General features: G+C 32.0%; 1 protein-coding gene across 4 annotated transcripts; it reads left to right on the top strand.

Moving 5' to 3' along the window:
- The first annotated feature begins 283 nt into the window (after window positions 1-283).
- Window positions 284-15,198, top strand: LOC110108190 (far upstream element-binding protein 1-like). Of its 4 annotated transcripts, none has more exons than XM_020838725.2 (9): window positions 284-736; window positions 858-989; window positions 4,573-4,772; window positions 6,560-6,757; window positions 6,839-6,934; window positions 7,019-7,090; window positions 7,209-7,325; window positions 12,346-12,542; window positions 13,832-14,887. In XM_020838725.2, the coding sequence occupies exons 1-9, from the start codon at window positions 406-408 to the stop codon at window positions 14,733-14,735; spliced, it is 2,247 nt and encodes a 748-aa protein (XP_020694384.1). In that variant the 5' UTR covers window positions 284-405; the 3' UTR covers window positions 14,736-14,887. The 4 variants fall into 4 exon arrangements, with proteins under 4 accessions (XP_020694384.1, XP_020694385.1, XP_020694382.1 ...); XM_020838726.2 differs by having other exon boundaries at window positions 285-736; window positions 12,418-12,542; XM_020838723.2 differs by lacking the exon at window positions 12,346-12,542 and having other exon boundaries at window positions 289-736; window positions 13,832-15,198.
- The last annotated feature ends 7,750 nt before the right edge of the window (window positions 15,199-22,948 follow it).

The following is a 22,948-nucleotide window of genomic DNA, read 5'->3' as shown; positions in this document are numbered from 1 at the left end:
TTCTAAAACGGAGTTTTAGTACAAAATTAAAAAAATTTTGTACTAAAACTCTATTTTAGAAAGCAATAAAAAAGCCGTCCCAAACGAAGTCTTAGATAAGTAAAATTAAGTTTTTGCATAAATAATTAAATAAACAACCTTCGGGAAACAAAGCGAATGCATTCTGTTTTTTGAACACGAATCTCGAAGTAGATCCTACGCTAATTAACCGCGTAGTACAATTCATTAGTTTTTTTTTTCTCAGCATTCAGGGCCGTGAAAGGATTCCAGAAACCCTAATTTAAGGACAGAGTTCTTCGCCGTTTACCCTTATCTTATTCTTCCTCATCTTCGGTTCTCTAAAATCCCATCTATCGTTTAGTAGTTGATCTCTTCCCTTTTACCGAATCCTGACTGTTCTTTTCCATGGCGGAGGAAGTTGCAGTGGGTGCCGAATCAATTGTCTGCGAGACAAAAGAGGCATCTACGTTGGAGGAAACAGAGCCCAAAGCGCCTGAAAGGCTTGAAGAAGGGACGCAGGCTGTCTCTGTTGAAGCGTCGGCACTGGATTCATCGGATCAGAAGAGGAAACTAGCGGATCTGGAGCCTTTTGAGAACGATGAGGCACCGGCCAAGAAGCAGCAGATCGACGTCTCGGATGCCATTTCAGAAAATCCTGCTGCTGCAGAAGACGAGGTCATGGTGACATCGGAAGTTGACAAGCAGGATATTGAAGGTGAAGAAACGGTCGCCTCTGGTACGTGTGCCTTGGTGACTACTTTTCCATTTTTACTCCTTACAGTTACGGTTTTTCTTAGAGTTAATTAGGGTGGAAGATGTCTGCTTTTACGATTAAGCCTTGATATTCCATATTTTAGGGCATCCGGAAACAGAAAAGCCTATTCCAGGTGAGGATGCCGCAGCATCAGATGGAACGCTAGTTAGTTCTGCTGTTGATGGGAATGTTGGTGAGGAACAGCCAGGACACGTTAGAGAGCTTGATGACGCAGGTACAACTCGTGTATTATGGTTGTGCTAAACTGAATGCATTAAGATGGCTGTGTTAAACTAAATTTTATTGTTTCCAAGATCATATCAGGAATTGAAGCTTTGTCTACTACAATGAGAAATGTAGCTTTAACAATAAGTGCCCTTGACAATTTCTATATGGGCTGTTTGATTTACCAATCCAATTTATATACCCTTTAATGAAGCATTTAGATTTTTTTTCCCTTCAATAAGCACTCACCTATGTTCATGATAAGGCCATCCGTTTTTCAAGAGTTTCATCTATCTTGCCAAATTGCATTGTTAATTTTTAATAACCAACCTGACAAATTTATGAATTGTGTTTCTATGGGAATTCTATTAATTGAAATAGGTGGTTGTAGTGGTTCTCATCAGGATATTATATTCTACAGGAAGGCAACCCATGCAAATGCATGAAAAAATTATAGTAGTATTACTCTATTCAATTAATTTTAAAGATTAATATATTATGTATGGCTACCTATTTGTTGCATAAATAATGATAAAATGATAATGCTAATCTACTTTAGAAGCATAAAATTGATAAACCAATTTTATAACTTATATAAAATACAATTTTTTGAATGTAAATATTATATTTAATTTAAATTTAGTTTTTTTAATTATAATATTTAATAAATAATTTAGAATTGTAACATTTGAAAATAAAGCAAACATTAAAGCTGTTATTTTATGTTACAATATGTGTGTTTAAAATTAACTTTATGACAATTTAAAATGTATAGATAATTAGGAGAAAAAAGTTTTTTTTTTCCAATTTGATTCTTCATATTAATGAAAGAATGAGTTAATCAAAGGAGCTATACATCTGAGTTTAAGATGGAAGCCTGAAACGGACTTGAAGTGATTTTGAAACTATATATGTTTTAATAGTTTCATGGACTATGGCTTCATTTCCCATTGTGAGAATATTTTCTATCTTTATGGTTAAAATCTTAAAAAAGTCACATGAAGGGCTATTAAAAATAAATCATAATTCAAAATTCCTCAAAACTTACTCCAACTTGATTGAATATAGCTCGGCACAACTTGAAATATTAAACATTTTAAAAAACATAGAAAATAATATATGCATAATATATTATATAATTTGAATATTACATAGGCTGCAGCGTGATACTAATGTTTCTCAAAATCAATTTGGATTCATGCTAGATAGGCCTACTATGGAAGCTATACATTTATTGAAAGGTTTGATGGAGAAGTATAGAGAGAATAAGGAAGATCTACATATGATATTTATTGATTTTGAGAAAGCATATGATAAAGTTCCAAGAGAAGTGCTATAGGGAGTTCTAGAAAAGAAAGTGGTTAATAATGCTTATATTCAAGTCATTTAGGATATGTATGCAAGAGCTAATACTTGTGTTCAGAAACAAGGTGATTTGACGAAATATTTTCCTATTTCGGTTGGATTACATCAAAGATCAGCCTTAAGCCCATATCTTTTTGCTTTAGTCATGGATGTTCTCACTAGACATTTGCAAGAGGTTGCACCCTGGTGTGTGCTTTTTGCTGATGATATTCTTCTTGTTAATAAGACTAGAGAGGGAGTTGAAGGTAAACTTGAATTATGAAGGTCAACATTAGAGTCTAAAGGCTTTCATTTGAGTAGATCTAAAACTAAATATATGGAGTGTAATTTTAGTAATAATAGTTCTTGTTGGTGATTGTGACGTTGGGTAATAAAGTCATTCATAGTACACATTTTACATATCTTAGGTTCATTGTTCAGAGTGATGGTTAAATAGATGGGGATATTATTAACATAATTCAAGTTGGATGGTTGAAGTGGAGGAATGCATTAGGTTTGTTGTGTGATAGAAAAGTCCTCAAACTTAAGGGAAAATTCTATAAGATGGTATTTAGACCTGCAATGCTTGTTTGTGCAGAATGTTGGCCATTAAAAGAGATGCATAATATTAATTTAAGTGTTGCGGAGATGAGGATGCTCAGGTGGATGAGTGGTTTTACTCTTAGAGACAAGATACAAAATGAGCATATACGTGAAAAGGTTGAGTAGCTCCGGTGGAAGATAAGATTAGAGGGAGTCTCCTTAGATGATTTGGTCACATAAAACGGCGGTCTTGCGATGATCCAGTTAGAAAAATAGATGCATTAGATTTTACTTATTTTAAGATAGGTAGAGGTAGACCTAAAAAGACTTGGTTAGAAAATATTAGAAATGACCTTTCTTTATTATATTTAAATGAGAATTTAATTTTTAATAGGGCATAATGGAGAAAAAAGATTCATATAGCCAACCCCACGTAGCGGTATAAAGCCTTGATGTTGTTGTTGTCAAGTAATAAATGAAAGGTAAGTTTTTATAATTGAATTTCTAAGAAAAGAATTTAGTTATTAAAGAAATATTGAATATATATATATATATATATATATATATATATTTGATTAGAGTAGTTATTTAAGAAATTTGATTTGTCCTTTTTATTATGATTTGATAGATATGATATGTGTGACTAATTTTTTTTTTAAAATATGAATGTTTTTCTCTTTTATCAATGAAAAAAAAAATCTAATAGAGTTCGATTTCAAAGTGAAGCTTTTTGTTGCTTTGTAGTTTTGGAGGGAATCTTTTTTATAGTATTTAGTTACACGTATATAAATAATTTACTCAGAGCTTAATTGAGAGAAATCAGCAAAATGGTTAAGTTCCAATTGAATTCCTAGGCTAATTACTGTGTAAAACAGATATGAGAACTTATAGTGATGGAATTTATCATGAGGTACTAAGCAAGTATCCTTTGGCTGTTTTAGTAAAATTCCAAGAGGCGAAGCTTCTTCATAATGTGTTTAATCACGTTTGTATGAGCCTCCTTAGCATGTATTGTGTTCAAGATTTGCCAAGCATCTGGTTACTATTCATCTCTGCTCCTTTGTTTTCAACCGTCTTTGAATTGATGGAATATTGCTTAAGAAGTCTGTCCTTAATCTATATTTGAACAAAATTTGAAAAGCCATCTCGTCATAATGGGAAATCCTCAAAATGCCTTGACATAGGAGCCACAGTAGGTGATGAGAATAGTTTGGAAGCCCAGAATATGATTTGTTTTTCATTGAAAACAAACAAAATTGAGCTGATAGCTTTTTTTTGCCATCGCCGTATAAGTGGGTACCTACTTGTCTTCTGTGCACATTTTGTCCTTCAAATTTCAGTTGAACTATATGAAATCTCTTTCACAGCCTTTTTTTTTTCTTTGTTCCATTTCATGGGTGAAAGCTTTTGGAGGGTTGACTATATCTGCAGAAAAAAACTCCAAACATGGAATAGAACACAAAAAGAACACAAAGTAGATTATACTATGGATGCTGCGGAATATCCTTTTCCACATGAAATACCATTTTCCCTTATTTTCAAAGTAATAATGTCTCAAAAAGTATTCCAGTGAACATTTCCCTCTTTTATTTTCTTAATTTTGTTTTTTTAATGTTTTTCTAATTAGTTATTTGTTAACAAACTGGTGAACTGTAAGCAGCATTGCAAAATTTTTTTCTATGCTTACCTGCTTCATTTTCTGCTAGGCCTCGAGCAGGTAAAGTTGGAAGCTGAGCCAGTAGGCAATGGACAAATTTCATCAGCAGAAAACATCCAGCATGCTTTTGTGGATGATCTACAAAAACCTTCACCTTCAACTCCTCACCAAGGCAGTTTTCCACATTCTGGACACCAAACTTCATTTGATCTCTCAATTTCACGAAAAATTGAAGTGCCTAACAATAAGGTATTTTAATCCACTCCCATTAATATCATTTTAAAGGAATTAACCCACTCTTCTAAGGAATATATGTTTCATCTTTTACTGACCGCTGACATGAAATACCCCCCTCCTCTTATGGCATTGTTATTATTTTTTCTCTAGTTGAGCATGTTGCCTTGTTGTCAACAGCCGAGCTTACTTTTGTTATACCAAATGCATAATTGTATCAATTGTTTTCTCTCTTCAAGCTAGGTCTTATTTGCATCAGTGTTGGGAATATCCTTTTTATCGATATCCAAATGTGAAGTAAGGGCTCTTTCTGCCATGTAGAAAAGGTTTTTGTATTAGTGGGTTATTTGGATCATTACAATCTCTAGTAGATTCAAAATTGATTAAATAAGAATCTATTTTATTAAATTGTGCTGAATTTGCCTCCTCAACCGCATATTTGAAAGCCAAGTGACCATTTTTTAATTAGGGTTGTTTTATTGGCTATAATAGTTGAATTGTTACATTTATGTTCTTTTAGGGGCTATTTGATTGACAACATTTTGAGTGTAAAATAAATCTTGGGGTTTTGAAAATTTGGATGATTTGATAGTTGCGTTTCAATTCCAAAGTATTTTAGTATTGAATTGCAAAGTATCTTGGAGTGAATTAGGAATTCTTGCTCTAATTCATTTTGAGTGAATTTGGAATTCATCTCTTTTGAGCGAATTCCAAATATACTGCCTATGCTACTGCCCGCTCCAGCTCCTCGCTACTTCTGCTGCAGTCTTCCTTTGCGCATCTACTACTACCGTTGCAGGTAGTTGCTGCTTGCTGCTTGTTGCTGTCATCTTTGGCAGCAGTCGCTGGTCAACATCATTGAATTCCGCTTCAAATCAATTATTGTTTCAAATGCACTGTTATTTTGGATTTTCTTAATGCCAAATAAGAAAAAAGTAAACTTTGCATTTGTAGTGTACTTAAGCAAACAAATCAAAAATATTTTCAAATTTCAATACACTACTTTTGCTTTATATTACATTTTTTTAATTATGCATTTCTTTTTTCATTAAACCAAATTAGCTCCTTAATCAAATGTCGATTACCTTTGTTTTTTTTTTTAATTTTTTCATCACCAATTCTTTGGGTTAGCATCTCAGTGGAGAAGCCATGGTGATTCATTTCTTGAATTAGCCACTGTTGCTGAATGCATACTTGCCCTAGTGTTGTTTGTAAATGCCTTGTCCATGCAGTGTTAAACTCACCGTCGATTGGAAACTTACGAAATTCATTAGTAGTGGTTGCAAGCAGTTTTGATGTTTTAGCTTCATTTACTTTTTGATGCCATGCATATTAGTGTTAACAAATTCAACTATATATGATCCATTTGAGTTTTAAATCTTAGAGGCGGGAGGTAATACTTGTTTTAACTTCATTTTTCTAAACAAATTTTCTGGTTGAATCGAACTTAGTTTAAAATTATCCATTCAATTGACTATTCTTTATATTTAAGCTTCTTCCTTTTTCATTCATTCTTAGACTAGTGAACTTCGTTGCAAACTTGTCTTTATGAGTCTTGCCATCATGTTAACAGCTCTTAATTCATTCTTATGAATAATTCATTTTTAATGACCATTTACTTCACTGAGCCACGGGGGCATGAGATTTTAAGAAAGCAATGACCATTTTTCAGTGCTTTTAGTTTTTCAGTTCATATAAAATGTCTATCTAATTTGAGATTTTCTGTTGCCTTTTAGCCAAACTTGATTGTCAAATGTTTTGATATGTTATTTTTCTTTATTTAACTTTGTTATTGTGCTCAGGTTGGCGTCCTCATTGGCAAAGCTGGGGAAACTATTAGGCATCTGCAAATAAACTCAGGGGCAAAGATTCAAATCACAAGGGATGGTGACAATGATCCACATTCTCCTATGCGACATGTTGAACTGACTGGGACCATGGAAAACATCAATAAGGCAGAACAACTGATCAAGGATGTTATTGCCGAGGTCCATAATATGGTTGCCTTCGATAGTTTATAATTACACATCTGATATTGGTTGTTAATTTTGTGCTTATGAACTATATGCACCTCTTGTTAGGCCAATGCTGGAGGTTCCCCTTCACTTGTGGCTAGGGGGTTCAGTACTCCACAATCTGGTGGAGAACAGATAGAGATGCAAATTCCAAGTGACAAGGTGACAGCTATAGCAACCTCTTGTGTTTTCTTATGTTCGGTTTGACCCTTTCTATGGGCTAATTTCTTTTGTTTTGTTGCTCAGGTTGGTATGATTATTGGTAAAGGTGGTGAGACTATAAAGAACCTGCAAACAAAAACTGGTGCTCGGATTCAGGTATATATCAATATTACGTTGAAAATGATGAGTATATGCTTAATTGTTATATTGATTGATGATGATCACACCCTTAGGCGTTGAAGATGTACAAATTATTACTGCTGTTTTCATGCAGTTGTTACCACAAAATCTTCCTAATGGTGATACATCAAAGGAAAGAACGGTCCGAATAACTGGGTACATTAAGCAAGTTGAATCTGCAAGAGAATTGATCAAGGATGTTATGATCCAGGTCTGTATATCATGTTGATTTTGTTGTTTTTATGCTGATATCTCTGTTATAAGTAAGCATATGATATTTTGCGGGAAAACATAAAATTTTTGTGCTAATAATGGAGTTGTAGTAGAGTATTTGCCTTTTCTTCCCTCAACTTATTTTGAAAATCTATGTTTGTGCATATTCATCATAGAGATTTTGCCTTTTGGACAGCTTTCTGTAGGATTGCAATCTTTAGATTAACGCTTTGAGATTTCTGTGGTGAATTGATCTTTTATCTCTCCTTTTATTGGTTAAAGAGTTATAGTTCCTTACTGCTAATATTTTTCTCATTTGAGGAAATACATTTATCTCATGTGCATTACTATTTACGCTGAGTACCAGTTTAATCCATTTTATGCTTCATATGAGGAACATAAATTCGAGGAGAATCCCTAAAAGATTATAGGTGTGATGTAGATGATGAGAGGGAGGCAGAAAAGACTTTTTTAAGAATGACATCTATAGTTTAATAAATTCACTTCGAAGCTCTGAATTTAGCCATACTTAAGGCACTAACACAGTAGCACCTTAGCTGCTCAAGCAAGGCAAGGCATCTTTTTGAGCGCCTTATGCATTAGTGACTATAGAAGGTAAGTTCCTTGCCTTAGTAGTGAATTTTCTTAGGCAACAGGTGCTTCATATGTGCATACCTTTTTATGCAAGAAAATTTGCTAAATTTCATTTATCTTCTTTTTCTTCATCTCCTTTTTTGACATATTGTTTGTGCTTCATTATAGCTTATATTACCTTAATGCCACCCTGTACCTTCAATCTATTTCATTTTTATGTTTCCTTTAAAGCTTAATGTTGCGGATCTGTTCTCAACAGAGGTAAACAAGTTATCATTGTACTTACCTATATTCTACTCATTCTTTTTCTATATTTCATGCTTTTTTTCCATCTGTTTGATTTGAGTAGTTTTTAGCATGATTTTGTGATTATGTATGTTACTAGCATATTGTTATTGAGTTATTTATGACCTATATTAACTTTTTTTTTTCTATTTTTAGTAAACATCATCAAAGTTTTGTTCTGTTTAAAATAAAACCAAATATCATCAAAGTTTTGTTATCTGTTTACCTAAATAACTCAACGAAGTACCTTGCCTATATATAATATTTTTTGAATAAATCTTTTTTTTTACTTTTAATGTTACCAAAATGCCTTTTGCTTTGAATGTTTTAAATGATGACATTTTTTTAATGAAAACTTGTCATTACTGGATTTTTATTGTCATATTTTCTTTTTAAAATTGGCATTTTATTTCATAAAGTTGCCTCTCCGCAGACTTATATTTTGGGTGATATTGTCCCCTTAATTTTGAACCCCAATAAGTTTAATGATAGATGTAAGAAAATTCGGTAGATTTCCTGGAAGCTTTTTCGTGGTAAGTTTCAAGTTTTAATTATGTTGATAGGTGTTTATTTGTTTAGATTGAACTAGCATTTACTAATATGCGTTACAAGCATCCTCATTTAGTATGTATTTTATTGTAACTTGAATTTTTGGGGATATATGAAATCTAGCATTAACATGTTGTCACCAACGTGCACAGGGATGTTGTTCTGTAACTTTTCATTTTGGTTTGGTTGACTAGTTGAGTGCTGTTTGGTTTAATGTAGGTCAGACTTCATTTTTGTCATAGATGTTGTTGACCAAAATGCACCCGAAAATATTTCTTGTAACCTTATCATTTGTATGCATTAGGTATCTTAGTTTGATCTAAGTTCTTTATCTCAAGGCATTTTACAGTTGAATATTTATTTATGGCTTCACCGTAGTTCTCCATAAAATGTATGTTTGGCTACTGCAGGGTGATAGTTCTTCCATGCATTATAAGTAAAGACAGCCAAATGTCATTTAAACGCTGATAGATGATTAGTGCAAATTTAAACTATCAGTATTTTTTTTCTGCCGTTTATTGTATAACTTGAATTGTTTGGATTTTTTTAAATTTTTTTTTTAAAATCACCCTTATATTTAATGACCGAATTATTTCTAAGAGGGCATGGGTTCATTCATTTTATATGTTGTATATTGATATGCTCTTTAATCAAACTATGGACATGGGTTTATATGCTTGTTTTTCTTAATTAGGTTACAAGTTCTAAGCTTTGCATATTTAGGATTATTTCTTTTTCTATTTGGAGGTCACCCTTATTATTGTTATAGGGCTCAATTGCTTTTATGAGGGCATGTTCATTTATTTAATATCTCTTACTTTGAAATGATCTTGAATAAAAAAAATGGATACATATCTGAATTCTTATGCTTCTTAATGAGGTAACATTTTTATATGTTTTTGTTTGTGGGTCTTAGAAGTATAAAATTACCATTGTTGAGATCAGCATGCTTTTCTGTTTTATACTTTGTGCTATGCTTTGCATATTTAGGATTATTTCTTTTTCTATTTGGAGGTCACCCTTATTATTGTTATAGGGCTCAATTGCTTTTATGAGGGCATGAATTCATTTATTTAATACCTCTTACTTTGAAATGATCTTGAATAAAAAAAATGGATACATATCTGAATGCTTATGCTTCTTAATGAGGTAACATTTTTATATGTTTTTGTTTGTGGGTCTTAGAAGTATAAAATTACCATTGTTGAGATCAGCATGCTTTTCTGTTTTATATTTTGTGAAATGTCACATTAATCGCTGATCATAAGATATGTTAGGAAGATTAAGTTATTTTTAAGTGTTATGAGGAATGTATTATTAAGGGATGTTTAAAAGCATGTCAAGATGATGAAGTATTTCTAAAGGCTTCCATGTTTTCTCTTTTTTGCTATTAAATATGAGAAAACATCGATTATTAACTTTCAAAAAAAAAAGGTGCTAATATTAGGAGTAGGATGATAGCTCTGCTTGAATTATACCGGGGCTAATATTCATAAGGATTTGTGCAGTTTCATGTTTTCAGGGGCATGCCGAGGAAGCATATTAGCACAGGTTACCTATTATATTTTGGTTTTGAGGCTTGTAGTTCCTAGCTTAGGGTAAATAACATGGATGAAATAGATTCTCTGAAAGCTGCTGCAATTTTCCTCATTTAGGTTCTTTGAATAATTTAACATCACTAAATCGATGACATGCTATGGTTAAAAACTTGATTTTGATGTTTAATATGTACAAAGCCTGATATTTAGTGTTGTTTGCTATGATGCACATACACGGACATGACACGGACAAGAGATATGTCTTTTTTTTTTTTAATATAGGATACGGGTACGACGCGGACACGACATTACATTTTTTTATATAGTATATAGATATTAATGTAACATCATATTAAAAATGAATGATGTGATAACTTGTCTAGCTTATAATATAAAATATTTAGTTCAAAATGTATAGTACAATCACAAAATTATAAGCAAATAACCACTTACTATAACATCAAGCATTCAAGCTTCAACTACTAGGATTAGATTCAGAGGTTTGTTTTTGGCCTTCAATATCATCATCATTGAATATCATCGCTTCCAATTTTGGTTCATCTAGAGAAAGATTTGTAATAGTTCATTGGTTATCATATAATGAAAGTTGGTTCTTTGTATCTATTTACTTCTCTAGTTCGTTAGATCTCTCATTCTTTATCCTCTAATCTAAATTACAAAGAATGTATCTATTTACTTGTAGACTTCTCTAGTTCTTCAGTTCTCTCTCATAATAGTTCATTGGATATTATATATTTATAATTAAAATAATTTTATCATAAAAAATTATGACACACGTGTCCCAGTCGTGTCCGAAACGTGTCCTAGCCATGTTGCATTAAATTTAAACATTATTTTAATTGGACATGTGTTTGCCGTGTTCGATACGTGTCCCAGCTGTGTCTTACACGTGTCTGTGTTCGAAACTGCATTCTCTCTTCAAGAGGTGTGTCAGTGCATCATAGGTTGTTAAAAATATACTCTCTATGATTTGGCAACAATATCTGTTGAGCATAAGCCTTCCATTTCAAATTTTTGTTAGAACAATGCACTTCTTATATTTTGGTTTTGAAACTAGTAGTACCTAGCATAAGGTAAATGACATTGACGAAATAGAATGTTGTTGTAGGTCTCCTTATTTTAGTTCCTGTTTGATTAGCATAGTTGCATATCACTATGGTGACATTCTACTGTACAAAACCTGATTTGATGTCAATATGCAAAGCATGATGTTACATGTTGTTAGAAATATACCCTATTTATTATCATATGGAAGCAATAGCTGTTGAGTATAAGCCTTCCATTTTAAATTGCTGTTACTTCAGTGCATCTATTATATTTTGTTTTGGAACTTGAAGTTTCCAGCATTGTAAGTGACATGGATGAAATATATGCTCTCAGTAAGGTGCTGCAGGTTACTTCATTTAAGATATCATTTGAATAACATAATTGCATGTCTCTAGGCTGATTAGTGATTACATGCTTCGGTACAAAGTCTGATTTTGATTAATTTATACAGCTTAAGATGATATATTGGGGATTTTTTTCAGAGCTAGGCCTTTAGCTTATCATTACTTCAGAATCAAAGTCATCCTTTCACTCCATTTTTGTAGACGTGAGATATTTCAATTGAAATTGGATCAGGATAATCATGCCATGTTTCCTTTTTTTCTTTTGTTTTTGAATTAGAGTTTCTTCAAGGCATTTGTATGAAATCCCATTTATATTCATGGTTATTATTGGCAAAGATTCAAGCATTGGTGTCGATATGCTATTACCAATATCATTCTTTTAGCTATTTGTTATCGGGTGACTGGTATACTGTCTATGAAATCGTGCTTAACCTCTTTTTTATTAGTTGGTCAGCTTGCTAGGAGTGAATTTTGGCTATGAAAATCTTTTACTATTAATTCATAGCATTGCTTCCTTGCAATAAATCATGAGTTGTATTCACCTTCAATATAAACCTATATGCTTCAAGAATCTAGGGTTAATGCTTACCTTGACTAAATCTAAAGGCATTTGCCCCATCCTTGTATGATCCAAATGAAGCTTGTTGGTGGTTACATTGGTTTGATTATGCTGAAGATTCCAACTTGGGGTTGGTTGGCTTTCACAATGCAGATTTGGCTATACCTTTCTCATGAGATCAACGTTGGTATCTTGCAAAAAACTTCATTCTTCACCTGGTCCACTGAAGAAGGGTATCAACTTTTAACCCCCGTCATTGCAGATCTCTTATATAGTAGGTAAGCTTTTAGACTTTGCATGATCGTGCAAGAGAATTTTACTGGCCTTAATATTATTTAGTATCAAGGCACTTGCATGCTTGTGTCATGTGGCTCATGATGACATTTCTTGTTGTCTATAATATTCTCTATGTGGTATTGTACTATTTGATATGGTAAAGTTTTGTATGGCCTATGTGCTGGTAGTATTTATGCCCCATTTTGGTCAAGTTAAAGCTGCAACGTTTTGTTCTTTGTTACCCTTGAGCTCTTTGGCAGCATTATCTTATGTTTTATTTAAACTGTAGAATCATTATTTTGCTTAGGCTTTGTGTTTTTTTTCTTTTTTGGTTTCTCAATGCCGCCTCCCCACTTAACAGGAAAAGAGGAAAATAAAGAGTGAATGAGAAGAGATTGTTATATATACTGCCATTCTGATTATGCTTCATTGTTTTCTTTTGGCTTATGTATTCAGAATACAAAGTTGTCCTAAATTGATCCTGTTGCATGGTACATCCTACAACTTGTGAGAACCTACCCTCAGAGCAGTGTAAGATTCACCTATGTAAGATTCACCTATGTGAGAAGAGGTTGTTATATGTACCTCTAGAGTCATTCTCATGATGAAAGATTCAATTTTAAACTGTGCCAGTTGATGGATGCTAGGTATACTTTTTGTTTGTCTAGAAATAGCACGAGCTGACAATTCATCTTCTGCCAAATTTAATGTCCACAAGTCGCCATGTTCATGCTTAAGACAATTTCATCATCTTCTTTGAACTTTTTTTCTTCATTTCCAGTATGTTTTTGTCTAGTTAGTTGTTTTTACAGCTAAAGTTTCTTTTTGGCCCTTTTGAGTCTAATACAATCAGTTTCTTGTACATATGGCTTATTTAATTAATTATTTTTGTTCTGTTACGCAGGTTGTAATTGTTGGGTTTATACTGATTATTGCATTCAGTAGTTTATGCTCCATTGTTTTACCCTACTACTATCCTGTTCAATAAATTGTTTTTGTTCCATTATGCAGATTGCAATTGTTAGACTCATCCTGATTATCATATGACTTGCTATCTAATACCATTGCATGCCTCAGCCTACTTCAAACCCTAAACCCTAAAGCTATCAATATTTGATGATTATAATCTTTGTTGCTATATTTTAGCTCCTTACATCTATAAGAATTTTTTGTTTTCCATAGTTAAACTGTATTTTATATTTGTTTTGGGTCACTATCTTCTTTGAAACCCCTATGAACACTTGATTTATTGGATCATCTGTTCACTTTTTTTTTTGTTATGTTCTGCCAGAAGGGGCCTGCGAGGTCATCACCACGCTCCAATACATACAATAACCAGCATTCATTTCGGCCTCCCCGAGGGCCCGCTCCGGCAGCTCAATGGGGTCCTCGTGGGGGAAATCCAACTCATCAGACATCTGGTTATAATCATCAGCAGAGAGGTATGTATCCACCTCAAACAACACAATACCCTCAATCACATGGTAGTAGTTATTCGCAACAGCAACCCCCTCCAAGAGGTGGCTGGGAACATCAGAGACCTGCAGCTCCTGCTCTGCAGAATACTAATCCACCTTCTGGAGGCTATGGTTACTATAACCACCAAGGTGGTGGTCCTGTCCCTAACACTCAACCCTCAAACCCCTTGCCTGGACCCATACCTTCTTCGACACCGGCTCCGATCAACTATAACTACGGTCAGTCACAAGCTCCAGACGGCTATGGACATCAAGCACCCTATTCACAGCCTCCACCTTCTCAGCAGAACTATGGACATGGCTACACTGAACCTAACATGTACGCTCAACAGCAGCCCATGGCCTCACAGCCTGCAATGTATGGACAACCATCAGCTACACCATCATCATATGGCCCCCCTCGAGGGCCTCAGCCCGGCGACTCCATGTATCAAGGTCCTCCACCAAGCCAATATCCATCAAATCCATCAATGCAACAGCCATATCCATATAGTTCCAGTGCTCCTCCTTATGGCCATGCAGATGGGGGGTACTCTCAGCAACCTTCTGCTAGTTATCCTCAACACGGCGGTCAAAGCGCCGCCGCTGCAGGATATGGCCAAGTTGGACAAGCAGCGCCTGTATCATATACTCAGCCTGTTCCTCAGGCCGGCGGTTACAGTCAGTACCCATCATCTCAGCCAGGCTATGGTGATCAGACAGCGCAGGCTAATGTGAACTATGGATACCAGGGAGGGGCTCCAGATGCAGGATACACAGGAAATGTACCGAGCTCCGGCTATGCTGTTCCACAAGCTGCTGGCAACCAGACAGTTTATTCGCAGCCGCAAGCGAATCCATCGGGCTATTATGATCAGTCCATGATTCCGCAATCCGGCCATGGTGCTGTTCCTACTGCTCCAGCTGGGTATGGAAATACTGTCTCTGCGCAGGCTGGATATGGTGGTCAGTATGATGCAACTACGATGTATGGTAGTCACCAATAGTGATTTACTTAACCTTTTTAGGCTTCAGTGCTGAATCCTCTGATATGTGTTATGTAATAGATTGAGGCGCTTAATTGGAGAGTAGTAGTGTCATGTTGTTTTAAATGTGTAGCAGCTGGAGCTGAAGTTGTTTTTGAATTTGAACAAGTTGTCTCAGGTAGGGACTATTGCTAGTAAATCACTTTAATTTTATATCTGGATAGTCAGAGAGGGAGAGCCCACCTACTTAGGCTTCCACATTGGAAAGTTGAACTAGGCTATTCACTATTGTTGTGTGTTTACATCAGGCCTCAATATCGTAAGGCAGTCCAGCTTGTTTGGAAATTATTGGGTTGGGTTACCGGACACAGCTTACGTTTGGTATTCACAGTACTGAACTCGGTATTATGAAGTACTGAGTACCGAGCATTACTAAGCTCGATATTGAGCAATACTGAGCTTGGTAGGAGGGTTATTTTTTTTCAGTTTTTTTACCTATAAAAGCATTTGGTGCAAAATTATTTATTGGATTGATTTCCTTGAAGAACCCAATAAACTTGTTAAAACAATTTTTAGATATTATAGTTTTTTTAATACTTAGCATTTTAATTCTATTATAATATAATTGTTAGTTAATGATATATTTTTTTATCTTATAATATATTAATTTATTCTGCATAATTGGTAGTATAATAGAATATTCAAAATTAATAGGCATTTGTCATGTTGAATTTTTTTATGATATAAATATGCTTTTTTTTTAATTTAGTTAAAAAAGATTAATTTGTGTTTAGAGTAATAACGTTCTGAATTTTACTTAAAATGGTAACATCATTTGGACATGCCACAAAAATGGAGAATACAACTATATCAAAAAAATTTCATCCATTAATCATTTTTATGTTCGTAAAGACTAAAGAAGTGTATTATTTATTCAAGATAATCGAGTTATGATATTCATACGTCATAATATATATACATATATATTCAAAATTTTAATAATATAATTCAGTTGATTTATTAATTATATATATTTTTTATAATATTAAGGTGACAAAGAAGAGACTTATGAATATATAATTGATGCTCCACTATTAATTTAACTCTTAAATTAATAAATCAAATTATTAATTTTAATGTTATTCAACAGTGTTAAAAAATAATATATAAATTAAAATTGATTTTCATGGACTTAATCTCTAGCAAGATGTTTTTATATGAATTCGTGAGTGTCAGCCTTCTATTATTTAGGGATCATCTTCAGAATGGATGTTGATGCAACAATCAGAGATACACGCAGAGCTTTGATTATACATGAAGCAACATCGAAGAAGAAGGATGGAATTCTGTTAGAAATTTTCAGCAGAATTTATGGCCCCACCTTCACATTCCGCATGCCTGTTGATGTGATATCGAAGATTGCCTACGAAAATTCTGCAATAAACCTATAGCATCCTAAACAAATTGTCATTCATCATTTTAATGAAACATTTAACATTGTACAGCCTACAATAGTTTATGCATATATATCAAATATAATAGAACAATGCTAATAAAAATATAGAAGAAACCGTTCAAACATAAATCTGACATACATATTCAAATATGATCATTATAAACTAAATTGATCAATTCATAAATATAAATCTCACAACAATGCTTTCCTTAACCACATGCAAAATAAGTTCTCCAAACATGTTTAACAACTTAAACAAAAAAGCTAATAATATTTTCCAATATATATAAAAATCTAATTAATCATTTTCAATCTCTGCGCTCCCCTCAGACTAAGAAGGATCAAGTTGCTTATCCATCTTCTTCGATTTTGCTTCATGTGTGATCGCAGCTTTGCTTTACATATTATTTATGAAGATTATTGAATACTTCATACTCACATAAGCTTTCTTTGCTTTTTAATCAATCTGCTACTGATCAACTTGGCATTGATGTGTTCCTGTATGCAGCTCTAACGATGTATGCTCTCAACTAAGTATCTCTTTATTCAAAATAATAATAATAATAAACATATATGTGTAATAAGAGAAATCATTTATGAGTCATCGTTTATGCTCTGTGTGAGGCACGAAACCACTAGTCTGGAGAGAGCTCCCTAATCCCCTATAGTTGGATGTTTTATTTTATTTATTTTGCTCTCCCTTCTTACTGAACTCAGTGGTAGCCCGAGCTCTTGTCAGGTCATCCCATACACCCTCTCCAAGCCAAAAGGAGTGCTCACCAGGCTTTTTAATGCCAGTGAATCTATCCCTTAGTCGAGTAGAACCTTTCTTTTCAAAATTATTTACGACCCTCACATTATGTTCAGGTAACCACTTAAAGTCTCTATTTAACATTATCATCATCAAAGATATTAGTATGAAATTATTTAAACTTGTTAAAAAAATATCAGAACTATTTACCTGAAATTCCCTGAATCACAGATCTCTAACCTCCTGAGAAATTTTCTTTCAAGATAAGTATGAAGCATCATATCTACTCCTTATAATGTCTTGAGTGGGCTGCCTTGCATGATTAAACCTATACATAATAATGTTTTCCAAACCATCTTTCTCATTTACTTTACATATCAAATTACAAAATTAACTAGCAATATGAACTCATGTATTGCACTTAGGCTCTAAGTATAGACACCCATTCTCTATACCAGTTGACATGTAGTAATTCATAGAATTTTTGAGTTTCTATGTTATGTGAGTCTTCTATGTGTCCTCTAAAATTTGGACATGCTACATCAAAAATACATTTTTTATATTTTCTATTAATTTGATCTTCATCTATTATTCCTGAAGATATAGAAGGACCACAATGAGTTTTTGTATGTGGCTCAAACTCTACATGTGAGGTCTAAGACCCATATCCTGGGACAAAAACCCTATGATATAATTCAAGCGTTATCTTTCTGGTTTAAATAATCTTAATTTTTGTGTTTCGAGCATGGACATCTAAATATTTCTTCTGACTTAAACAAATGTAATTGACATGTCATATGAATAAAATATTCAACTTGTTCAATAAATTCATCTATAAGTGTTTTTCATCATAGTAACATTCTATTATATATCTAGCACCTCTCCTCTCGGATAATCATATGAACATTGATTTAATAACACAAAAATCCAACAATTATAGAAAAATCATAGTTAGTTATGAAAAGCTTGCCTTAGGCACTGCTTTCAATCAAATTTAACATAGACTATTTTCTAATCATATCAATATGAAAGTGTACAATTACAAAAGCTTTCACCACTGAATGATGATCATAGTTTAGACAAGATACCAAATAAAAAAAACCAATAAAAAAAATCATATGAAGTACTTTTCTAGACATATGATGAGGTATTGAAGACTCGAGAATACGAGACCAATTTATGGCATTTCATTATTTTTTATTTCAAATTCATTTTTTTGTCTATTCATCATGTTATAACTATAATATATTATGCCTATACAAATTTATACAAGTATAATGTTTAAGGTGTTAACTTTCTATTAAATCACAAGCAAATGTGGTCCAAATATTTAGTTTATACTCAGTAATGCTTAAGAATTTATTTGGGGATTAATTACATCATTATGAGGGCATTGACTTTGTAAGATTAAATCAAAATAAACTTCACTCAATTATAATTATTTTAGATTACCTCTACAATCTAGATTCTCACTTAAGGTTGTGCTTTCACACGTGATTCTTTATGATTGCAACCAAATTAAAAATAATAATAATAATAATAATAACACCTTAATTAAAAGTAATTGAACTTAAGTTCCATTCACATTTATATTCTTAAAATGATGACCATCTTATCACACTCACTAAATCCTAATGCAACCATAAAAAGAGGAAAGTATCAATAGTTTCATGTATTCCACAATAAAAATAAATGAAGATATGTGAGTGTATAATAAACACATAAGAGGAAAGTATCAATAGTTTCATGTATTCCACAATAAAAATAAATGAAGATATGTGAGTGTATAATAAACATGTGTTGCTTTTTGTGCTAAAAATGAAATGATCAAACTTCGAAGTGGTAAAAATATTTCTAACACAAATATGAACATGGCATGTGTTCTAACTGTTCAAATTTCTTAAAAAGAAAAAATGAGCAGAGATAATGAGTTTTACCTCTTAAATATCAAAGAAATAGAGAGAAATGAGCAGGTGATAGCTTTGATTTTGGGAGGAAGAATGTGAAAATGATGGAAAAAAGACAGATTGGAGTGAAATAGGCCTCTTACAAGTAGATTTTATGGCGAAAAATCCATCAAAAATTAAGTAAATTTTCCAAGAATGATATTAGACGGAAAAAACGCTGAGTGCACTACTCATCGGCGAATATTCTGGCAAAATTTTTTCTGCCGAATCAGCCCACCAGAAATTCCAGTGAAAATTTTCCATTATTAAATCCTTTATTTCTTGTAGTGATTTATAATATTGACTCATTTATTGATTTATCATTACATACAAAATAATCTTCCATAAAAGTTCATAAGCTTAATTATCACCTCTCTAATTACATCTTCATCTAAATAATTCTCTAATGAACAATAAATTTTATAATTTACTAAATTACATCTTCATCTAAATAATTCTCTAATGAATAATAAATTTTATAATTTACTAAAAAAAATTGAGTGTTCTATTGTTCCAACTCACGAATTAAAAGAACTATTTTTTTTTTAACTTTTAAAGTGAAACCTACTGGATTTCATATATATACTCAATCATTTGTTTCATTAATTTTCCATTATACGAGGATTGAGGTTTATATTTCAAATTTTTTTTGAGTGAGTCAAGAAATTATATATTATAAATTAATAACATATATATTTGAGCTCGTTTTGATGAATTTTAAACTCTATAAATTTATAATAAATTTATTAGAAAATTTATGATTCATCACGTCCAATAATATATAATCATATTATCTAAAATATCTCTAGGCTTGATATCTTCAAATCGAATAATGAGGATAAGAATATTCTATTCATGTTGATGGACTATTCTAATATTTTTTAATTATATATATTTTATCTCTAATTGAGTAATATGAATTAGTTACATTATTATTCATAATTTAATCTTTTTTTTTCTAATTGATTAATATACTTAATTATGGTTACATGAATAATACTAGAATAAGTATAATAATGAAGTATTATGTCCAATAATAATATACTCACATACGTTAAATGTTATCATTAAATATTTAATAAAAATAAATTATAATAATTTTACTTAAGGGCACACTCCCTAATAAACTTCCATTTGTCCTAAATCATACGAGGCATTTTTCTTAATCCAATTCCTTCTATATGTTTATATGAATAAGTTCTTTTAGGAAATATCTTGGTAAATAGATAAGTAATATTATCTTAAGATGATATATTTTGTACCAATACCTTACCCTTTTTCATGATTTCTCTTATCAAATGATACCTTTAATCTATACGATTTTGTGTTTGATATAGCTGCACTACTAAAAAAAGTGCTATAGGTTTTTCCAAAATTAGAATAACTTCTGATTCTTTATGGAAATTATGAAGTTAAACTGCTTATTTAGTTACTTGTGCAACAACTACATATTCAACTTTCATAATTGAGTTAGAAATACATTATCATTTTGTACTTTGTAATAATTGCGCTGCTAAAACCTTCCTACAACAGCAGTCAGAAAACCGTTGCTAAAGCCTTTGCAGCGAACACAAATATAGCGGTTTCTAAACCGCTGCAATATGTCTTAAAAAGTCCCGCAAAAGCCTTATTTATTAGTAGTGCTTATTCTTTATGGAAATTACAAAGTTAAACTGCTTATTTAGTTACTTGTGCAGCAACTACATATTCAATTTTCATAATTGAGTTAGAAATACATTATCATTTTGTACTTCATAATAATTATGGCACCTCCTCCCAAAATAAACTCTAAGCTAGACGTGAATTTACTTTCATCTCTCTTTAATTAGAAGTCAACATTTATTTTTAAAAATACTTATAAACATAATGTTTATTTTTATTTTGGTCATATCCATTAGATTTATTACTTTATTAAATATAATGTTGCAAGTCCTTAAAGCTAGCTTGAATCCATATATAGACCTTTGAAGTTTGCAAAGTTTTTTTATTTTAGTTTTTTTACTTCATTAAATGTCTTGGGAACATTTTTATCATCATCTAATACAACAATACATGCATCTCTATCAAGTTTATAATGAAATTAACTTCTTTCCACAAATCAAAAAATTTCTCAAGCTTATCCTAAATAAAATACCACTTTGCACACACAAAACCTAAATCTAAGCACTAAAGGAATCCTAAACTTCTAAAATAAGTCATTCAAATGCAAAAATACCACTAAAGGAAAGAAATTTAACACAAAAAATGACAAAATAAACTCCTAAAACATCCTTACCTCGCGGATTTGCCCGGATTCGCCGAGAGTCGCCGAGAGTCGCCGAAACCAGCTTTTTAGGGTAAGAAAAGGAGACTGCGCAGGTGATATAAGTGAAGGGTAAGTCGCCCGTTAAACGGGCGACTTACTTAAAATATAAGTCGCCCGTTAACCGGGCGACTTTGGCGAGTTTAAAATTTTTTTTTTCCGTTGGTTAATCGCTTAAGAAGCCTTTTACAGGGGTTTTTCACGTAAAAATCTTGGTGTCTCATAAATGCTAGACCCTCTCTCCTTATCTGATTGCGTACCGGATTTTCGTACAATGCTAAGACGTTAAATATGATATTTCTCTACCGCCGCGAATACTCCTGGACGCAACAGGTAGAGATCTCAATATTGAGTTTCTTAGAGGAAAATCCTTTACAAGTATTTTTATTCTATTTTAAAGTTTATATGACCAAGTCTTAGATGTCATAGATATATGTTATTTTCATAAAAAAATCATCTTCCATTTTTAATTTAGATTTTTTCTACCTTAAATATTTTAGTGTTTAATAATTTATTTTTTCAGGCAACTTTAGCTTGATAAATAAATTTTCTATAATTGTAGAATAAATATTCAAATTATTCTTAAAAATGATAATCTAATTATTTTAAAAAGAAATCCAAAAATATTATTCAAACAATTTTGAGATATATATTATATTTCTAAAAAAAAAAGGAATATTATAAATATTGTTGAATACCAAAAATTTATTATCAAATTCTAGCCTAAAAAGCTCCCATTGTTTTTCTCGTCCCCACCATCATAGCATGCTCTCTGTCATCAAGTCTTCACTAAGAACTAAGCATCAACAATGAAGAATAAATATATTCAATTACACGAAAATCAGCTATCCATCCATAATAACTTATAATTTTCAGCCAAATATGTTTCAAGAACTAGTAAATTAAATTTACTTTTTTATCCTTCCCCTTTTCTTTTAGCTTCGAAACTTGTTTGGTGCCGTTGCATTTTCAATGCCCTTCAATCTCTTGATCTTTGAACATAATTTAATTTATGTTCAAACTATACTTAAAGAGATGATCATACATAATTCAGAACATATTATTAAAATATGTGTGAACATTGTTTATATCTTATTTGAACCATGATTGAACATGATTTGAATAATGATGATTGATGGAATAACATGACTCAAATTCGGTACAAAAATATCTTCAAATATATTCCATTAGAACATATATTTTAACGACGATCAAAACAGACTCTTTGATATACTATCTACCAAGCTGTTAGAGCTAAGATTTCGTTTGTAACGACTATTTTACTGGTTCTTAAAATAACAATCTTATACCAAAATTTTAATATTTGTAATAAAAAATTACTTTAAAAAACAATAAAAAGCGATAATTTTCTTACTGTTTTTAAAATATTTTTTTAATATAAAAATTTAAAATTTAAAAATTAGTAAGAAAGTCCCAAAAAAAAAAAAAAAAAACCTAAGATTACCTAATCTAATCTATAATTCACAACTGATGCGTTTACCTAATTTGA

This window comes from Dendrobium catenatum, unplaced genomic scaffold, assembly GCF_001605985.2.
Source record: "Dendrobium catenatum unplaced genomic scaffold, ASM160598v2 fragScaff_scaffold_1574, whole genome shotgun sequence".
In the NCBI taxonomy this organism is placed as follows: domain Eukaryota; kingdom Viridiplantae; phylum Streptophyta; class Magnoliopsida; order Asparagales; family Orchidaceae; genus Dendrobium; species Dendrobium catenatum.
The sequence above is the reverse complement of the archived record's forward strand: the minus strand, read 5'-3'. Positions and strand labels throughout refer to the sequence as shown.

Excerpts from the sequence above, each read along its gene's own strand:
- LOC110108190 (XM_020838723.2), top strand. The coding sequence starts at position 406 with ATGGCGGAGGAAGTTGCAGTGGGTGCCGAATCAATTGTCTGCGAGACA. Across the intron at positions 6,758-6,838 it reads TTGCCGAGGTCCATAATATG|GCCAATGCTGGAGGTTCCCC; the intron begins GTTGCCTTCGAT and ends ACCTCTTGTTAG. Across the intron at positions 6,935-7,018 it reads TGCAAATTCCAAGTGACAAG|GTTGGTATGATTATTGGTAA; the intron begins GTGACAGCTATA and ends TTTGTTGCTCAG.